The sequence below is a fragment of the Solanum dulcamara genome, chromosome 8, assembly GCF_947179165.1.
Source record: "Solanum dulcamara chromosome 8, daSolDulc1.2, whole genome shotgun sequence".
NCBI classification, from domain to species: Eukaryota; Viridiplantae; Streptophyta; class Magnoliopsida; order Solanales; family Solanaceae; genus Solanum; species Solanum dulcamara.
Window position 1 is genome coordinate 78,170,626 of NC_077244.1, and position 18,470 is coordinate 78,189,095.

General features: G+C 38.8%; 2 protein-coding genes across 2 annotated transcripts; one reads left to right on the plus strand and one right to left on the minus strand.

Annotated features, from left to right (window-relative positions):
• Positions 1–10: 10 nt before the first annotated feature.
• On the plus strand, positions 11–15,476 carry LOC129900429 (chromatin modification-related protein EAF1 B-like). Its single transcript, XM_055975403.1, has 23 exons — positions 11–383; positions 2,079–2,278; positions 2,378–2,432; positions 2,517–2,614; positions 2,692–4,123; positions 4,216–4,335; positions 4,521–4,676; positions 5,459–5,650; positions 5,852–5,932; positions 6,508–6,565; positions 6,677–7,182; positions 7,289–7,342; positions 8,117–8,174; positions 8,263–8,459; positions 8,610–8,663; positions 8,748–8,828; positions 8,992–9,129; positions 9,197–9,313; positions 11,251–11,354; positions 11,460–11,681; positions 11,773–12,145; positions 13,146–14,774; positions 14,988–15,476. Exons 2-22 carry the CDS (start codon positions 2,136–2,138, stop codon positions 14,694–14,696), a joined length of 5,790 nt encoding a protein of 1,929 aa, XP_055831378.1. The 5' UTR covers positions 11–383; positions 2,079–2,135; the 3' UTR covers positions 14,697–14,774; positions 14,988–15,476.
• Positions 15,477–16,871: 1,395 nt separating this feature from the next.
• On the minus strand, positions 16,872–18,262 carry LOC129899289 (trihelix transcription factor ENAP1). Its single transcript, XM_055974198.1, has one exon. The coding sequence runs from the start codon at positions 18,133–18,135 to the stop codon at positions 17,158–17,160; it is 978 nt and encodes a 325-aa protein (XP_055830173.1). The 5' UTR covers positions 18,136–18,262; the 3' UTR covers positions 16,872–17,157.
• Positions 18,263–18,470: the final 208 nt, after the last annotated feature.

Genomic DNA, 18,470 nt, shown 5'->3' on the forward strand with positions numbered 1-18,470 from the left:
TTGGAGAAAGTGTGGAAGGACATTGTGTGAATTCATATAAATTTAGAGAGGCAAAAAAAGAGGGCCCAAAATGACCCGAAATTGAATGCCCAGCCCACTACTTTGCGAGGACGAATAGAAGAGGAAAGAAGAAAAACGAAGGAGAAGACGATCCAGGAGGAGCATTTTCAATGATCACATACGTATTCATGTGTTTATAGAGGATAAGGACCTTGTAGGAAAGTTTAATTTCTTTCATGGCTTCTCAATTTCTAGGGCAAATGTGTCCCGCTTTGAATTGAGGTACCTTGCATCAAACCAAAACCCTAGAAATTGGAGAAAGTATTTGGGGCGATCCATTGCCAGCCCCATCTGCAATTCGGGTATAACTATTTGCAATTCAGGTATTGATTTTGGATCACAAGCATTACAAACCCTAGAATTTTGGCTCTGTTCATTTTCGTGCAAACCCTAGATTTCCTACAAATGTTTCAAATTGTTTTTTCTATGGGGTCTTTTGTTTGTTAACTGGGAAATGTAAAGTTCCAGAATTTTCCATCTGTGGTTGTGCATTTTGCTTCAATTGTTTCGGAAGTTTGCACGTTCAGTGCTTTTTATACACAGGTTCTTAGATAGAGCTTAATTTAATATGATAATTTATTGTTGCTGTGCATGTTGGAAAGTGATACCTTGTTTTCCATGAGGTTTCCTTTCTCGTGGGACTTTATTCAATATATTGAAGCTGCTGATCACAATACTAGTGTGCTTGCAAGAAAATGAGTGAGATACGATCAGTAGCAACTAGTGCGCGAAAGATGCTCCCTTCTCGTGTCTTCAAAGTTACGATCGTAAAGTTGCTACTTTACTGTCCAATTATGCAGCAGAATGAGCTTTTTTCCTATAGCTGCACTTGAGAATTTAAGATATAATTGTTATGTAGAACGAATGGTTACTGATATCTATGGACTGAAACTATAACCAAGCAAATCTATGTGTATGGACTGCAACTATAACCAATCAAATCTATGTAACTGCACGTGCACCCAAATGCAGAGTATATCTCTTTTATCATGTTTATAGAAAGTGTAAAATGGAAAAACGGTTTGAGAATATGCACATTTAGGATCTTATTTTATGTTTTCTTTTGTTTCTCCTTCAATTTTTTGTGATCTGTTATTTCCTCTTCTCATGTGACATGTCTAGTTGTTCAGCATAAGTTGCTGTGCTTTGTGTAGTATTAGTCCCAAAGGTTTGTTTCCCATGAATATTGTCTCTTGCTTGCATGTGGTCATGTGCTGCTTTCCCCCTCCCAACACCATCAAAGAGAAAATATTTCTCTGTAGATATTTCAAGAGTTGATTTTGTTATTATGTATTTGGCTGACCAAGATTCATGTCATATTGTCATAAATCTGCTATAATTGTGATTCCTTCTAAAACTTACTGTTAGATTTTTATACCTCCTTGGAAAATGTGGTATTTTGGGGTGATAGCCATATGTGGATCACTCATAAGAATTCAACCGTCTGTCCAAATCTACATAGTGGATTTTAGAACATGCTCTTTTTTAGCTTAAATAAGCACTTCTGCCGATGCTTCCATTTACTTTGGGAGTAAAAACTGAATGTGTTAGATATGATGTATAGGAATTTATTGCTTATGCCAGTCTGCACCTTAGAGCAGTTGTTTGACCAGCTAGTAAATTCTATGATCCTCAGTGTTTGAGCAAAATCTATCAACAAATTAAGGTAATTTATCAGAAGTCTTGATGTTATTGCTTTTCTTGGTACATTCAAAGGTTTTGTCAATTTCATGAGTGTGAAAATTGCTGTTATTGGCTTAACAACTTGTTAATAAAACAAGTGAGATGTTTTGGAAAAAGCAGCACTGTGATTATATGTCCTAGGAAATGCATTAGGCCATGCTTATGTATTTTTCTAATACACATTCTTAACTGTAAACAATTTTTTAATCAAGTCCTTTCCCTTATGATACCCAAAGAAGGCTTACAATTTTGGTAATATGCACTGATATGAGTGTTGCTTCCTTTGGTGTTATTTTAATTCATGGATGGTATCTTAACTATTCTCTTGCTTTTAGGTATTTGATTGAGGATTATGTTATTGGAGGGCAATACCCTGAAGCTTTAAGGAGGGAATGCATGGATGTAGTGTTGGATCTGATCTTGTAGTCAATGCCGGGGTTGGTTCCATGGGAGGATTAGTTGAAGGCGGAGTGGGTATTGGTACCAAAACTTCTCCGCACACAACAGCAATTGAGAAGGTTCGAGCAGAGATAAGGTAATCCTAGCATACTCTTCTTCTTCAACCTGCTAGGTGGAGTTTTAGGATTGTAAGTACTCCATCTAAACTTATGGTGAGATTTCTTCTTGTTAACAGGCAGGAGTGCGGTGTCCAACATGAAACGAGAAGACAGTTGGAATTTCTGGAGGAAGTATGGAAGGCAGTTTAATTTTTGTTAGATGTATGGATATTCTTTGCTTGTGGCTTTGACATTATTTGATACTTCAAATTGCAGGGTGGCAATCCCCTGGATTTCAAAATTGTGGATGCTGCTTCACTTAGTGTTCAGTCCACCTCACTGACAGATAAACATCCAGATCAGTTTGTGACCAGGTAATTTCTGAGGCATTGTGTTACTTTTTCTTATCTGTGTTTGTTACAGTTGTCTAATTATTTCTTTTGCATTCTAGTGAACTTAAAGGTAGTTTTGCAATTACCACTTCAGCGCATGGAGACTCAGTTGAAAGTAGTGGTCGACCTGGGGCTCCTCAACTTTGTGAACCCAACAGTGCTGACAATCTCATGCTGTTTGATGGGGAAAATAAGTTTGTTGGTAGTGATAGGGGCTATCGACATCCCAGTAGGAGCAGTGTTATTCCATCAGGGCAGTCCTCTAAGTTTGAGGAAAGTCAAAATGCAAAAGAATTAGGTAAGTCTACTGCTTTTGGCATCCCTAAAAAAGCATACAAGCGAAGATACAGGCCCCGGCCAAATCGTGACAGTGCTAGATCAAGTTCATCTGATATAGCTCGTGGTGGTCATGACACATCTTTGCCTTTTCAAAATTTTCCCAAAGATGTAAAAAGACTTGTTTCTGATTTAGATAAGGATCAGAATTCGTCTTTGAACATTGCACAGACTCTTAGTCCAAACGGTGGTATGGCTCTGAAGACTATGCCTTCTGATAATCAGCTGGACTTAGAAGTAGATGGTGTTAAAGCTGCAGAGTCAACTACCAACTTTAATAAAGATGATGTGCTGGATACTTTTCCTGATGCTAGTGCTTCTAGAGGTTTGCTCGATGACCAACATAATCAGAACTCACTCACTTGTGTCCAGAAAATGCCTATTCAGGAAGCTCCTGAAAAGCCTCAATTATCGCAGGTAAAGGAAAGGGTAGGTTCTGCAGGTCTTGATTGTCAGCGAGATACCACTGAAAGAGAAGTTGAAAATAGTTCCAGCCTAATGAATGGTTTCGGTAGTCGAAAAAACTATAAGAAAAGCTTCGCAAATGAAGCTGAAAATAGTGGTGCGGCCTTGGGCGCAAAGGGTTTAGATTCAGAGTCTTCTTGCACCCAGACTAGTCTAAGTCTAGATGGACATAATGATAGTGAAATGGGTACTAACCCGAGTACTTTGGATTCCAACGGCAACTTAAACGGACAACTGGTAGTGCCAGATGGGGTGACAGTTATTGGAAGTGATATTAAAGTAAAGAACGAGATTGAAGCTGACATGAATAGTGATTTGAATAATGAGAATCCTAATTCTGGTCACGGCAATCACCAAAGTAATGGTTGTGTACTCAAGTCACCAGAAGAACTTGTTAGTACTGTATCTAATTTGCAAAGTGAGATAAAAGATAAACTTCTCATGATAAGAATGGAAGAAGTGGGCCCATCTGAATTAGAAATCACAAGAAAATGTTTTGTGCCTAAAAGTGAAGATCCCAACCCCCAAAATGTTTGCAATGTTGGAATTCAGGGTATGATTGATACCTGTATACCAGAGCACTCTGAGTGTGTATCACAGACTAGAGTTTCAAACCTGGCTCCCGAGGGACAAACACCTAGGATCCAGGGTGATGAAGACTCAATCTTGAAAGAGGCACAGATTATAGAGGTTGTTCTTTTGGCCTTCGAAAGAATTCAGATCCACATTTACTTTACATAAATGTTGCTATGGCTTTGTTATTAATGTAATGTAACAAACAGGCGAAGCGTAAAAGAATTGCAGAACTGTCTGGTGTAACCTGTCCACTGGAAAATGGTCGAAAATCCCACTGGGATTATGTACTTGAAGAAATGGTTTGGATGGCAAATGATTTTGCTCAGGTGTGAGCTTCATAGATCCTTTCCTATTAATGTCTCTTTTCCCTTTCTGCTTTTGTAGCTATCTATCTAAATGCATAGTCTTGAATCATTGAAACATGATTTAGTTTCTTTTGACTCTGAAATATTATTTTCAATATGTCTTTCTAGATTTTAGCACTTAAAATTTAGAATATCTTTTCATGTAGGAACGTCTCTGGAAGATTACTGCTGCAGGTCAAATATGCCACCAAGTTGCTTTTAACTCACGGTTGAGATTCCAAGAACGAAATCGTAGTTTGGAGCAAAAAAGGGTAGCTCACAACGTGGCCAAATTTGTCATGGATTTCTGGCATTCTATTGAGGTATACAGAGTAATTAAACAAAATCCTAATTAATTCAGTTTTCTTTCCGCCAGTCTCTGTGTTTCTAAGGAAGATCGTTAATGATGGAGGGGAAAACAAATGGCTCTTTGTTATCTCGTGGTTAATTGCTTATGTCCGTTGGGTCAATCCTCGGCTCTTTTTTCCCTGGGTCGAGGGTTTATCGGAAACAACCTCTCTACCTCCCTAGGTTGGGGTAAGGTCTGCGTACACTCTACCCTCCCCACACCTCACTTGTGGGATTACACCGGGTATGTGTTGTTGCTTTAAGCAGATTTAGGTTAAATTGTATCCGTGAACCTCTTGATGCCCAATTATGTATGCTTTTCATGCATGCCCATAAAATAAAAAGTGTGATGATAGGATCCACATGAATGTTTCCTTGCCTTTTTAAATGCTGAGATGGTTTCAGTATGATATTATGTAGGATTTGACCAATGATTCTAAACTTTGTGATTTGCTTACCATGTAAATCTTACGTAAAGTTCATTAGGCGGAACTAACTTCGTATTTGTATATTAAAAGTTGTTTGGCTAAAGGAGAAGATATAATCTGATCTAAAGGCCAATGAAATTTATATTAGTTGGGATAGGCTTTTGGTTTGTTCCTCCACAATCTTAGCTGTTCATCTTGTTTAAGCCAAAATTAGAGTAAATGTTAAACTTCTAGAAGTTCCTTTGTGTTTTTTCCTTCCAGTTGAGGAGATGGGATGGAAGGGGGATATCATTCGGTCGTTGTTATGCTTATTTCATATTTTATGGCAGGGAAAAAGCCAAAAAATGGAGCTCGCAAGACCTAAAAAGGATTACACTAATGCCATTAGGGAATATGCTATAAGATTTCTGAAGTACAATGACTCAGATGTTCCAAAAAGTCAAGCTGAGGCTCCAGTGACTCCAGACAGGATATCTGCCTGGGGAATTATGGACACATCTTTGGAGGACCATTTGACAGAGGTTTGAATGTGTTTACATGTTAATCTTGAATCTGCTCTCTTATTGTGCTCTACTGATCTCCTTAAGTCTTGTTTTGTCGTGACATAATAATATTTTGAACATTTTTCTGAGGCTTCAATCAATTCCTTCTTGGGGTTGTACTTATTGATCTTTGTTTAATTAGCTTATTTTTCTAATTGATCTTCACAATCTTTCATGCAGGAGAACCTCTTCTATCCTGTTCTGCTTGGAGCAGTGGATGCTTACAGAAGATCTATCGAATCTCATGTTCAACTTTGTGAGGCAAGCATATAGACCTTCATAATTACAGTTGCCAGTTTCAAAAATATATCATAATTTTGCCAGCTATACTTTTACGTCTTCTGAGTAGTTGACTAGCAACTTTTGCTTTCCAACCATAACAGTGGGTTAACCTTTGTGTATATATATGTATGAGCGAATAACAATCAGTTATCCAACTTTATTTTATCCAAGGCATTTTCAGGAAGAAAACCAGCTGAACTCATACACATTTTTGTTGTAAGAACGTCGCTTGGGTTCTCTAGTTGTCCCTAATTGGTATTGGATGGAGTCATCCTACATTTTTAGTGTTGCTTGATTAACCATAGATGAGTTTTTCTATATGTCCATACCTAAAGTAATGAGTGGACAGAGGGGGAAAATGTAATATACTTGTAACCTGGAACCTGGAACCTGGAAGGGTATGCTAGCTTTAGCTATATGCTTTTATGTTTTTATCTTGTTATGCTGGTGTTTACGACCAATCTTGTACCCTTTGAAGGATTATGCTTGCTGTAGAGGTATGCTTATATGTTTTATCGCACTTGTTGATGCTGGTGTAATTTTTGAAATTCCAGAAGACAGGTAATGGTATGCAAGAGGAGGTGGAGACCTCTGCATGTGATGCAGTTACAGGTTTCTTTCTTTATTTTTAGTTTTTGTATCTTTGGTGGTTGTCTCCTGCCTTTTCTAGTTGATTGCATCTCTTGACCAATCTGTTTGTGTATGCATACTTTGGGTCCCAAGATTGTGCATATGAAGTGGACGAAGGAGAAACAAGTGCATATGATCGGTCAGTTCCCTTAGAAGGTAATAAATCGTCAAGATTTCCCCAGAAGACACGGAAGATCCACCTGAAGGGTTACAGTGGCAGACCATATGACGTTGGTGCTAGTATACAATTTACACAGTGCATGGAAAATAGAGTTGGCAGTCATCAATCTGTGCTGCTGGGGAAACGGCCGGCTAGCACTCTTAATGTGTCTATTCCTACCAAGCGTGTGCGTACTGCTTCTAGGCAGAGAGTTGTTAGCCCCTTCGGTGCAACAACAGCTGGATGTGTTCAGTTGCCAATCAAAACAGATGCTTCAAGTGGTGATACTGGTTCACTTCAGGATGATCAGAGTACATTGCATGGTGGATCACATATGAATAGCTTGGAAGTTGAATCCGTGGGTGACTATGAAAAACACCTACTATATGACTCCGCTGAAGTATCAAAACCTAAAAAGAAGAAAAAAGCAAAGCTTCTGGTACTTGACAAGTTGCTATGTCTCTGAAGATAAATTAAGGAATTTGCATTATATCAATCTGCACCTTTGTAAGACTCAGATTTTGTTTGCATTCTCTTTGGTGCAGGGTTCTTCATATGGGCAGCGATGGCAGGTTGACTCAAATTATCAAATTAACCAGGTGATTTTCTTTCCTTTTTCCTAATGTGGCTCAGTGATGTGCTGGAATGATATGATATTTACTTTGCTAGTTAGACTTCCATTAGGAAATGATCTAATATTAGCAGTCTTAAAATAACATTATAATCGTGTCTTTTTCTTTTAACGTAGTGGTCCGATCCTTTTCTTCCTTTCTGCAGTTTTTTTTCTGTTAATATTGTGAATTATTGCTTAACCTTTTTGTCATCACTTTTTCAATCTTGCTCTCTTTTTCCTAAGTTTCTGCGCAGCTTGGAGCCAACTACCTTTTTTCCCGAATCTGTTATGGTGTAGATGTATCACTATGCGACTTCGTATTCCTCTTTTAGGGTTTTGGGAGGGGCATTGTAGTTTCATGACATTCGTGCATCTTATCTTTTCTTGATTAGTTTTTTTTTTTTTTTTACATCTTATATAAGGAGTTTGAATGAGCTATTGTCTTGCATAATCATACCTGGATTCTCCAGACAAAGTTACAAAGCAAGATTAGCAGTTAGCATGAAGGCTAGGCTAAGTTAACCAGATTTCATTTTTAATGTATTTACTTGATGGTCTATATGTATTTGATATAATATTTAATCCGTGTTATTTGGATCCTCCATAAATGTCGCCATGCTTCCACACCCATGTCGAATCCTCCAAAAATAATGCATTTTAAAAGGATCCACACGATTATGGCGGCTTCTTTTAGAGGATCTGTGCAACATAGCGTTTATTGTTTTACTTGTTGAATTCATCATGAATTGTTTGGTTTCAGAAGGATCATTCCAGAAAGAGATTCGAGAGCCATCAACTTGAATCAAACGGTAGCTGTGGTATGGCTTATTCTAACTTGCATTGGCTTTAGAGCCCGAGATGGAGTGTGTTTCTTGTCATATTAAGGGATGCCTTTTTTTTTTGAAGGTTTATTTGGTCAACATAACGCAAAGAAGCCAAAGATGCTGAGGCAATCACTTGAAAATTCTTTTGAGAATAATGGCCCTATTGGTGGATCTATTCCATCTCCAGTTGCTTCCCAGATGAGTAACATGTCCAACCCAAATAAACTCATGAGGATGCTTAGTGGAAGGGATAGGAATAGGAAAACCAAAACTTTGAAGGTACTTAAATTTTTCTCAGCTAGAATCTCTTTCCTTCGTTTACTTCGCCTTTTTGATTGAATGAACGCTAGTTTGATGATTTAGCTTATCAAAATACGAATTTTATCATATCTAAAAAACAAAATTTGGATCTTCTATAATCTTGTACAGATGACTGCTGGACAGCCAGGTTCAGGAAGTCCATGGTCACTATTTGAGGAACAGGTTGGTTTCTTATGCCATACAATATGGACCTTCTTTTGCTTCTTTTGGCTAGCATGCGTTTAAATGGAATTGACTTCAAATTAGGCACTTGTTGTCCTTGTGCACGACATGGGTCCAAATTGGGAGCTTGTAAGCGATGCCATCAACAGTACCTTGCAATTCAAGGTGAGGGAGTTATGCGTTTTCATACCATCTTTTAGCTAGACCTCTCACAAAATTTACTTTTATCCCAGTTCAATGCTCTGTATTGTGTTAATCTTTCTTTTTATCGTAGCTGTTTTATTTGCCCTTTTGACTGCTTTTAACCAGTCATGTTCAAAACATGCAGTGTATATATCGTAAACCTAATGAATGCAAGGAGCGCCATAAAGTACTTATGGACAGAACTACTGGTGATGGCGCTGATAGTGCTGACGATTCAGGATCTTCTCAACCATATCCTTCAACATTACCGGGCATTCCGAAGGTTCAACTTTCGTTAACTTCCATTTTTTCTTTAAGCTAAATCAGTATTATTTAATCAATACCTGCAGGGAAGTGCCAGACAGCTGTTTCAGCGTTTGCAGGGACCAATGGAAGAGGACACACTCAAATCCCATTTTGAGAAGATCATCTTGATTGGGAAAAAATATCTTTTACGGAAGACTCAGGTATGCTCTTCACTAGCATTTATGCATAAATCGTGTCTTACTTGGTCGTGTTGGGTAAGTTAACACTTCTAGTCTGCCAGTTTCCCCTTTTTAGCAACCATTGCCCAGCATCATAGGGTTACTATAGGTGATTTGTTAAATTTTAGTCAATTCTCTGCCACAGGGTAGGTCTTTTAATGTCCCAAATATGCACAATATGTTCTGCTGTTCTTTCAGAAATCTAGTAAGTTGAGCTCCTAGTTTTATTTTTGTTATGAAGGTTGAATTGTTTATCTTTTTAGGAAGCTAAAAAATGAGGTGTTAGCACAATTGACTTTTGGTCTTGAGAACTTGCATAAGATTTTATAACATGTGAAGTGGCCTAAGATCATAACATACAAATTGACCAACAATTGTATATCCATTGTGAAGGTACTTGGGATATTTGTCCTTGAAAACTTGTTATTTTATACACTTTTAATTGTTTATCTAAAAGTCGGCTCATCAATCAAGGAGTTTTTGTAAGAACTCTTTTGCAAATAGTTTTTTGAAATTCAAGAAGTTATTTTTGGGGATTTCCCCGATGAAGAATTCTTCTTCTACTCATAAAGTACTCGCAAATCTTCAGAAAAGAAACTACAACTATTTTGTACATTTCCTTTTTTCCCCAACATTTCTTCTAGAAGACTTTCAGCAAGCCATCCAAACAGTTACTTCCCATAAGGTCTTTACTGTTATTCTAGATGCTGTCACGGATTTTTAAAACCTCTGATCACGAATGATTGATTAAGTCGTGATGTGATGCTTTCTAGTGTGACATTTTGTATAGAAGTGCGTAACTCTTAAATTTAATGATTTTTTAAAAAATTACTTTACATAGAAAGTGTCTATCCTGCCAAATAGGCCAGATATGGTTATACTTAAAATAAATCATAATTGGAGAAACTATCTAATCATCATGATATTTGTCTACGGATCAGTGCATGGGTATTCCCACTTTGCTGTAGAAGTTACTCCTCATCTGGGTTTGATATACGTTTACAAGTAGTTGCATTGATTGGGATTGGATTTTCTGGATTTGGTTGCTCACCCGAAGAACTATCTGATCCGAATCAAACAGAAATGTTTGTTTTGGCAAATGAATATTTGAATTAAAAAGAAAACTGATAAGCGGAAAACAGATATCAATCACTGTATCTGCTCTTCATATAATATTTGGTATAACTGTCTAAGTTTATTATTATGAACCTTAAAGAACTGTTGATATTTAATTTGAGATGTAGGTTCTACATACTACGTGAGTGAGTGCATTAAATCATTTGGTAATAGTAATTCTGTCTTATCCCGAGGAATGGATACACAGATCTATGTTTTTAGAAATGTTAAATAGCTATTTTTTCTTCCCTTTGTTCATACCACCGGGCTGGTGGGTTTTTTGGTTAATCAATCTGTTTAAGTGCTTGAAAATTTTACATTCTGACAAAGACGTGCATTTTTTCCAATAATGGTGGTGTCTGAGCCAACTTGTGTTTACCTAGACCAATTCATCGGCTACTTGCTACTACTCACATGCATAGGTATGGGCTAAGTTTCTGCTGAGGCTAAAGTAGATGGGAAGACTTCAACTAGTGTCGCTTTTGCTGGGTTTCGAACCTTGGTAGACATGTCATGTTTAGTTTTCAAACTTATTAAGAAAATATCATAATTGTTGCGAAGAAATCGGCATATTATGATTGTGGAATATTCTCTACCAGTTTCACTTATCCTATTTTATTTCGGGGAAATGGGTACAGTTGCACAAGATAAATATTTACCATTTGAGGGGAAGAGAATACTGGATTCATTTTTTTCAAATATCTTTAGTGTATGGACGATCAATAAATCTCTTGTTCTCTTTATGTTTACTTTATATACTTGTGTTTCAAGTGGTTATAATGTTTAGTTATTTTTTGATGAAGGGTGAAAGCTATGATCTAAAACAAATTCAGCAACCACACGAATCTCATATGCATGCGCTTTCCCAACTTTGTCCGAGTAATCTGAATGGAGGACCTTTTCTTACGTAAGTTTATCTCGAGTACATGTGAGGTTGACCTTTTTCCAAAAGGCCAAACGTAAGCTTTGATTTTAATTCATTTTCTTTTTTCTTCCTTCTGGTCCACTGAAGGCCTCTGGATCTGTGTGAGGAACCTCCACGGGGTCCATCTAGTCCAGACTTTCTTCCTGCTGGATTCGAAGGTCCATACTCAGGTGGATTATCTATCTCGAGTCAGGGTGGAGGATCAGTGCTTCCTGCATCTGGTGCAAATTCTGGAGTGCAAGCATCCTCCAATATGATTCTCGGAAGCAATTTTCCTTCATCATCAACTCCACTAAATGCATCTGTCAGGTAATGAATGTTTAAGCTTAAAACTATGTATTGGCTCCTGGGATTTCCTCATCAGGTGCTGATATGGGTAATCATGCTTCCGGGATTGTAGATATGCTGTTCCGAGATCTGTATCTTTTCCAGTTGATGAGCAGCAGAGATCCCAGCAATATAATCAAATATTATCAAGTGGAAATATGCAGTCCAATATATCTGCTCCTGGAGCCCTTGCAACCAGTGACAGTGGCGGTGCTCGTACACATCCCAGTGGCAACAGCATGGGAGCATTGTCTGGGCTTAATAGAGGCATGGCAGTGGCAAGGCCTGGGTTTCAGGGTATAGCATCATCATCTATGCTGAATTCTGGGAGCATGCTTTCTTCTGGTATGGTAACAATGCCAAGCACTGTGAATATGCAATCTGGAGTGAGCTCGAATCAGGGGAATTCAATGTCGAGACCTCGTGATGTTTTGCACATGATACGGGTAAGTCACTTCTGGATACAAATTTCTCTTTTCTTGTGGCTAACATCTGTGTTGTTGGACCATTAGTAAGCAATAGTTGGGTTCTTTTTTTTTTCTGCTTCTAGTTAGTGCAGTTATTAACTCATTCATATATGACAACTTCGAGCTTGTAAAACTTCATTATGAAATGGTAGGTGAAGACACATTCTCCTTTCTGCAAGAAATTTTACTAGCTATTTTGGTTCACTTCACTTTCTTAACAAGTGAACCCTGACTTTAGGCATTTACCCTGAATAAGTTCTGAAATGAGTTTCTTTGACAGGAATTTATTACATTGGTTGATATTTTGTATAATGTATAAGGCAGTACTTCTGTGCATTCAGTGTGCTCTTTGAGCTGCTTATTTAACTAGCAAGTATACCACTGTTCCATGTGACTCATGGTTTCAGCTGGTCAGTGCACTCTTGAATCAGGATAGCTGGGTCAATTGCATCTCATGTTGAAGAACATGTGAATCTAAGAAGTTCAACTAGACCAGCCTGAAAATTTTCAATGTGAAAAGAATGTCCTCCAATATGAGTTGTTGGTTGATTAGGTTCATTTACTAGCGACAAACTAATGCCCATCAAAAAGTGTTCTTCTTGGTGGGGAGAACAAAGGAGGGGTAGGATGTGCTGTTAAAAAACACAACTGTTGCCACATCAGTGTATGGAGAAGGTGAAAACAGTCAGCTTTGAATGAGTTCCATTGCGAATTTAAGATTTCATGACTTCCATTGGGGAGCAGATCCACCTTTATATACTTTAGACTTGTAGTTTAGTGTCCTCTGACGTACTTTGCTCTTCTATGATTTTCATATTGTTGCTTACATGAGTTTTCTGCATTTTGGCTCTTTTTATGATGTAGTTCATATATCTGACTTTCGGAACTGCAGTCTGATGCATTCCTTGCTTGTACACTTCAACTCTCACCTCCTCAGTATTTTGAGTTCAATGACAGTGTATATATCCTGCTCTTGCAGCCCTCACAGAATCAGGAAGCTCAGAAGCAAATGATTGTTCCTGAGCTTCAGATAAAGGTCTCTCAAGGAAGCAGTCAAGGAGTCCCTCCTTTTGGTGGGTCAAGTTCCTCTTTCCCTAACCAGACTACCTCCTCACCTGTTTCTTCACACCCACTTCATCATCAGCAACCACATCTTTTATCTTCACAGCAGCCTCTTGTGCATAGCCCTCGGCATCCTCATCTTCAAGGGGCCAGTCATGCCACTAGCCCACAGCATCAAGCTTATGCGATTCGCTTAGCTAGAGAGAGGCACTTACAGCAGCGGCTTTTACAACAGCAACATCAACAACTCTCACATACACAGCCCCATCTTCCTATATCCTCCTCATTGCAGAATAGTCCTCAGATCACTTCACAGACTTCTTCTCCACCAGTGTCACTTTCTCCTTTGGCATCCCCTTCCTCAATGTCTCCAATGCCACAGCATCAACTGAAACATCCATTTCCAGCTCATGGGCTTGGACGAAGCGCACAAACTGGGGGTAGTAGTTTAATTACTCAAATGAGCAAGCAAAGGCCACATCAGATAGGGCAGCAGCAACTTCAAAATGCTAGCAGGCACCATCCTCCACAGCGCCAGCAGTCAGAATCTCAAAAACAAGCTAAAATTTTGAAGGGAGTGGGGAGAGGGAAATCGATGATACACCAGAACATGCAGATTGATCCCTCTTTATCGGATGGCCTTCCTACAGATCAAGTGAATCAATCTGCAGAGAAAGGTGGGCAGGTCACACAGTTGTTGCAAGGTCAGGGAATCGTGGCCCAGCCTGCAAAGCAAAAGGTGAGTCAGTCGCAGCAGCCCCACTCTAAGATTAATTCTGGCCAAGTGCCTCTATCCAAAAAGCAGCAAATTCCCTCTAATTCTGACAGTACCAATCAAGGTCTTGCCTCATCGAGTGTATTGGGTCCTAATTTGCCCCACCAATCTGTTCCAACCTCAGTTGTAGGTTCTTCCAACCACCGAATGTTGATGCATCCACAGCAGCAGGTGCAATTGCGGCCAAAGTTGATGACTCAAAGTCAAGCAGCTCTTCAAGGGGTGCTGCAAAGGAAACGTTCACTGAATTCTGAACCGCCAAACAAGTTGCAAGCTGGTGAATCTCAAAGTGAACAGCGCAATATTTGCAACACTTCACAGGGCTCCAACAATTTAACTAATGCCACAGAGGTTTCTGCCTCCGGTGCTACTCAAATGAAGGTTGCTGTTCCATCATTAGATTCAATTGGAATCCCACCAACAAATTCTGCTGGCAGCGAGACAGTGCCAGAAGTCAACCAAGGGGTAAGCCAAATGCAATCTTCTGGTAAGTTGTCTCCTATTGGGCGTGATGCTAGTGTTCAATGGAAGCATAAGTCTTCAGAGTTGCATCCTCCCTCGCTAGTGACCCAGCCCCAATCGCACCAGCAACAACAGCAGTGGCCGCTGTTGCAACATCCAGATCAGGCTCAGGTTCTGCAAGCAGGGAATAGAAGTTTGTTAGCTAGACCCAGCGAATCTATACTGGATTGAGGTACACTCAAAATATCAAGGATTACTCCTTCGCAGCTTGTCATTCCTTCAGCATGCCTTTGAAACAACAGCTTACAGGTAAAAAAAAAATTAACGTCACCTGCTATAGTACACCTGTTGTTTTGTGTATGATTAGATCTCAGTAAGACAAGTTTAAATTAATAACATACTTTCACAAGATTTTGATTTAATATTCTTGGTTGAGATAATTTAGGCTCTTCAATAATCATATTTTCAACATGTCATAATATATGGTATAAGTTGTTGATTCTTGCTTATTTTGTAATTCAGACAAAGCTTGTTGTGCCTGAGGGAATCACATTGGGACGAGAAGGTAAACCTCAAGATTTTGGGATCGTAAAGGATGATCAGCTTAAATTGTGTTTTGTATAGTATTTGTTGCCCTAGAGCCTCAGTAAGGTAGGGACAGGTGTAGAGGTAGGTGTACAGGGTCTCTCTCTTCTCTTTTCCCCCCTTCGCCCCCTTCAATTACCTCTAATTTTTCTTAAACCCCCTTGCCACCTGCTCACTAAGGGGTGGCCTATTTGATTGTCCCCGTAGTAATCCTATGTATTATAGCCCTTTTTGTATTCAATGGGGTAGTTGTCATTTTTATGGCCAAAGGCTGTGGAAAGTCTTGTAAATATTAGAGGCATGTGTATACTTCATATTTGTCAGTCATCATTCATGACTGCCCACCCCCGCCTGTGAGCTTGTGCAATTCTTGTAAATTGTACTTATTGGCATTTTGAAAATCTTGAAATGAGATCTGCTCACGCATACAGACAGCTCCTTTGGAAGAACAAACTCAAAAGTACTTGAAATTGGATCTTGGTCTATTTTGAGATTGTACTTTTTAATTGTAACGAAGATGGTCTACTTGGAATGGGTTGTCGATGACACAAGTATGACAGAGCCAGAGCAAAAAAAATAAAAATTAATATCATTCATGCTAATAGTAAATCTGAGACCTTCAAACAACTAATATCAAGATATCAGCGCCAAGAAAGTTGATGTCCTGTAAGATCACTTGCATTTTTCATGTTCCTAGATCTTGTAATAGAAGAATCTGCAATTTATAAACTGCATCAAAAGAAGCCTTTTTCTTTGAATTCTTTTTGACATTCCGTTTTCTTGATGTGTTGGCATCATATGATTTCATAAACTTATAAAGTAGCTCCTTACCCTTTGAACCCATTTTATGTAAAAGCTCCCTTGGAAAATAATATGGCCAACATCTGAAGACTTGTGTAAAAACAATACTTTTATACACTTTTTTTTTTGCTGTGCACTATGCAAATGCAGGTAATAGTGTTGACAATTTTGAAGTATGGCGTTTAGCCTTTTTAACATATTGGGATTTGGTGCAAAATCCAAATTCCCAGGCAATTTTGAATACTTAAAACGGCCTATTCAGCAAGTATGACATTCTAACTCATTGAAATCGGGTGTATGCTTCATTCTGCACAACTTTGATAAGGTCGCACATTTGTTCATTTATTCTTTTTTCGCATAGTCTTTAAACGTTGAACATAATCTAAGCATCACCCAAAGATGTTAAAGAAGAGGTACTAATATGCCTCCCAAGGAAGCACCACGCCAAACGCCAAATAAAGAAAATCACCTAATACCATATTAAGATATGAAAATGACTACCTGCAGATTTGACAGTAAGAACAACAATGAATGTAGGAACAAGAAAATTCTCAGCGGAACCAAACAGAAGAAACACAACCTGCAACAGTTCTACCATACTAAATAAATTCCTTCCTGTAAAGTTATGGCATCTAGATTGTAAATAGAAGGGACCACAACAGAGGTATTGAAACTCAATGGTATTTGGTGCAATCATATTAATATAGGGTACCAAGAACCAACAACAACATACCCAGAGGCTGTTTTCGATAAACCCTTGGCTCAAGAAAAGCAAAAACACAACATTTATGAAAACATAAGCAGTAACAACAGCAGGAGGGTACCAAGAACCAAACTTTTACAGACCATAAACTGTTGCTGTCCCCAAATTTAAGATCCCACCATCATATACACAAAATACATTTCACTTGTAGCTTGATCTTGGCTGTGGGTCATACAAACAAGTATATAATTTCACAGCAGATGCTAATTGGAAAGCATGAAACATTATCAAATAAGAAGGAAGAAGGCATCCATAAGTTAACAACTGAAAAAGGAACTATCTTATTGCATTGTTGATGTTAATCAACCAACAAGAGTAGTCTGAATTTGTTTGATTAGCTCAAATCCAGCACAGAACAAATTTACAGTTCTACTAATACAAGTGACAGAAATGCTAATTATTCCTAACAATAATTAAGAAACAAATGTTAGAAAAATGGAAATGCCCCATAATAAGATCATCAAAATCGAAGCAATTTTAACAAATTTTAAAAAGGTGTAAACATGATTAAACCTCGTGTTCTTTTAGCATCAACTGTTTCTTTCAAAGTTCATGAGCAACCTTCACTTTCTTATGCGATCCAACGACACTATTAATAGTATCAATTAGATTCCTCTGTGTCTCGAGAATCATTTCCATTCTCCTTTTCTCCACCTCCATCCTATACCTTTCTGTCTCCTTCATCATCTCAATCTTCTTACTCTCCATTCTCATAAACCTCTCAGCAAATCCCCTTATCTCTGCAGCTAATTCACTCCCTCCAACACTTCCTTCTCCATCCTCGTCGTCTTCCTCTTCATCCACTTCTTCCTCAACAGCATCATCATCGTTGTCATTAATACCTACATTCTCAAAATACCCTTTTCTTTTCTCATTCATTGAATTCCTCATGCCCCTCATAACGTCCAAGTTTCGATCTTTCACCATCCTATTCACATGTCTATTATCAGCAACACTAACACCCATCATACCCATTTCACCATGAACAATATGATTAATACTTTTACACTTATTTTTCCTCAAATCCATAAAACTAACATCAACTTCATCACTATCAGTATCATAATACCTCTGATCAGACGTAGAATTCGAATTCTGGCATTTCACCATGGCAACAGGATGAGCAGCAATGGGTAAAGGCCCACGTTCCATACGGTCCATTAGGTCAAAATACTGCCAGGAATTCGGGTAGGGTTTGAGTCTTTCGGCCCGATAACGTTTCCGGAGCTTCTCAATCTTGTGACGACATTGGGTGGCGGATTTCGATGGCTCATCGAAGCCGCAACGAGCTGCGACTGTAATTGCGACTTCTTCCCATTGGCTGGCTTTGAGCTGACCTTTTTTCAAGGAGTACCATTTTTCTTGATAGGCTTGGATTAAATTGAAAGTTTCTTGATGGGTCCATGGGATTGGTTGGGTTTTCTTCTGAGGTGATGGGATTGGTGGGTTTGGGGAGATTTGGGGTTGATTTGATTCAGGGGGTGGGAGGAGGAGGGCTGGGGGAGATGAAGGGGTAGCCATGGATATTGGTGTTTGAGGAATTCTGATGATTTTGTGCTTTTGTAATTTTGGGTGTTGGAAAAATTAGGTTTTTTTGGATGGTGGGGTGGGTGGGGTGGTGGATTTATGTGGTGGGCGGTGGCAGAGGTGATCGACGTGGTGGGGTGGGTGGGAGTGGTTGTTGGTAGTTGGTGGTGCAGTCGTTTGGGCTGAGGAACTATGGAAAACTTCGAATGGGCCGGAAGCCCAGATGGTTCCTTTCGGCCCATAGTAGTTGGGCTTGGGGTATTGAGGGGGGAGATTTACACAAATAGGATTATTTTGCAAAAAATATAATCTTCGGGTTATAAGTTGAA

Coding starts and splice junctions, on each gene's coding strand:
- LOC129900429 (XM_055975403.1), top strand. CDS start 2,136: ATGCATGGATGTAGTGTTGGATCTGATCTTGTAGTCAATGCCGGGGTT. Junction 4,677..5,458: donor ATTTCTGGCATTCTATTGAG/GTATACAGAGTA, acceptor ATTTTATGGCAG/GGAAAAAGCCAAAAAATGGA. Junction 7,343..8,116: donor CAAATTATCAAATTAACCAG/GTGATTTTCTTT, acceptor GTTTGGTTTCAG/AAGGATCATTCCAGAAAGAG.
- LOC129899289 (XM_055974198.1), bottom strand. CDS start 18,135: ATGGCTACCCCTTCATCTCCCCCAGCCCTCCTCCTCCCACCCCCTGAA.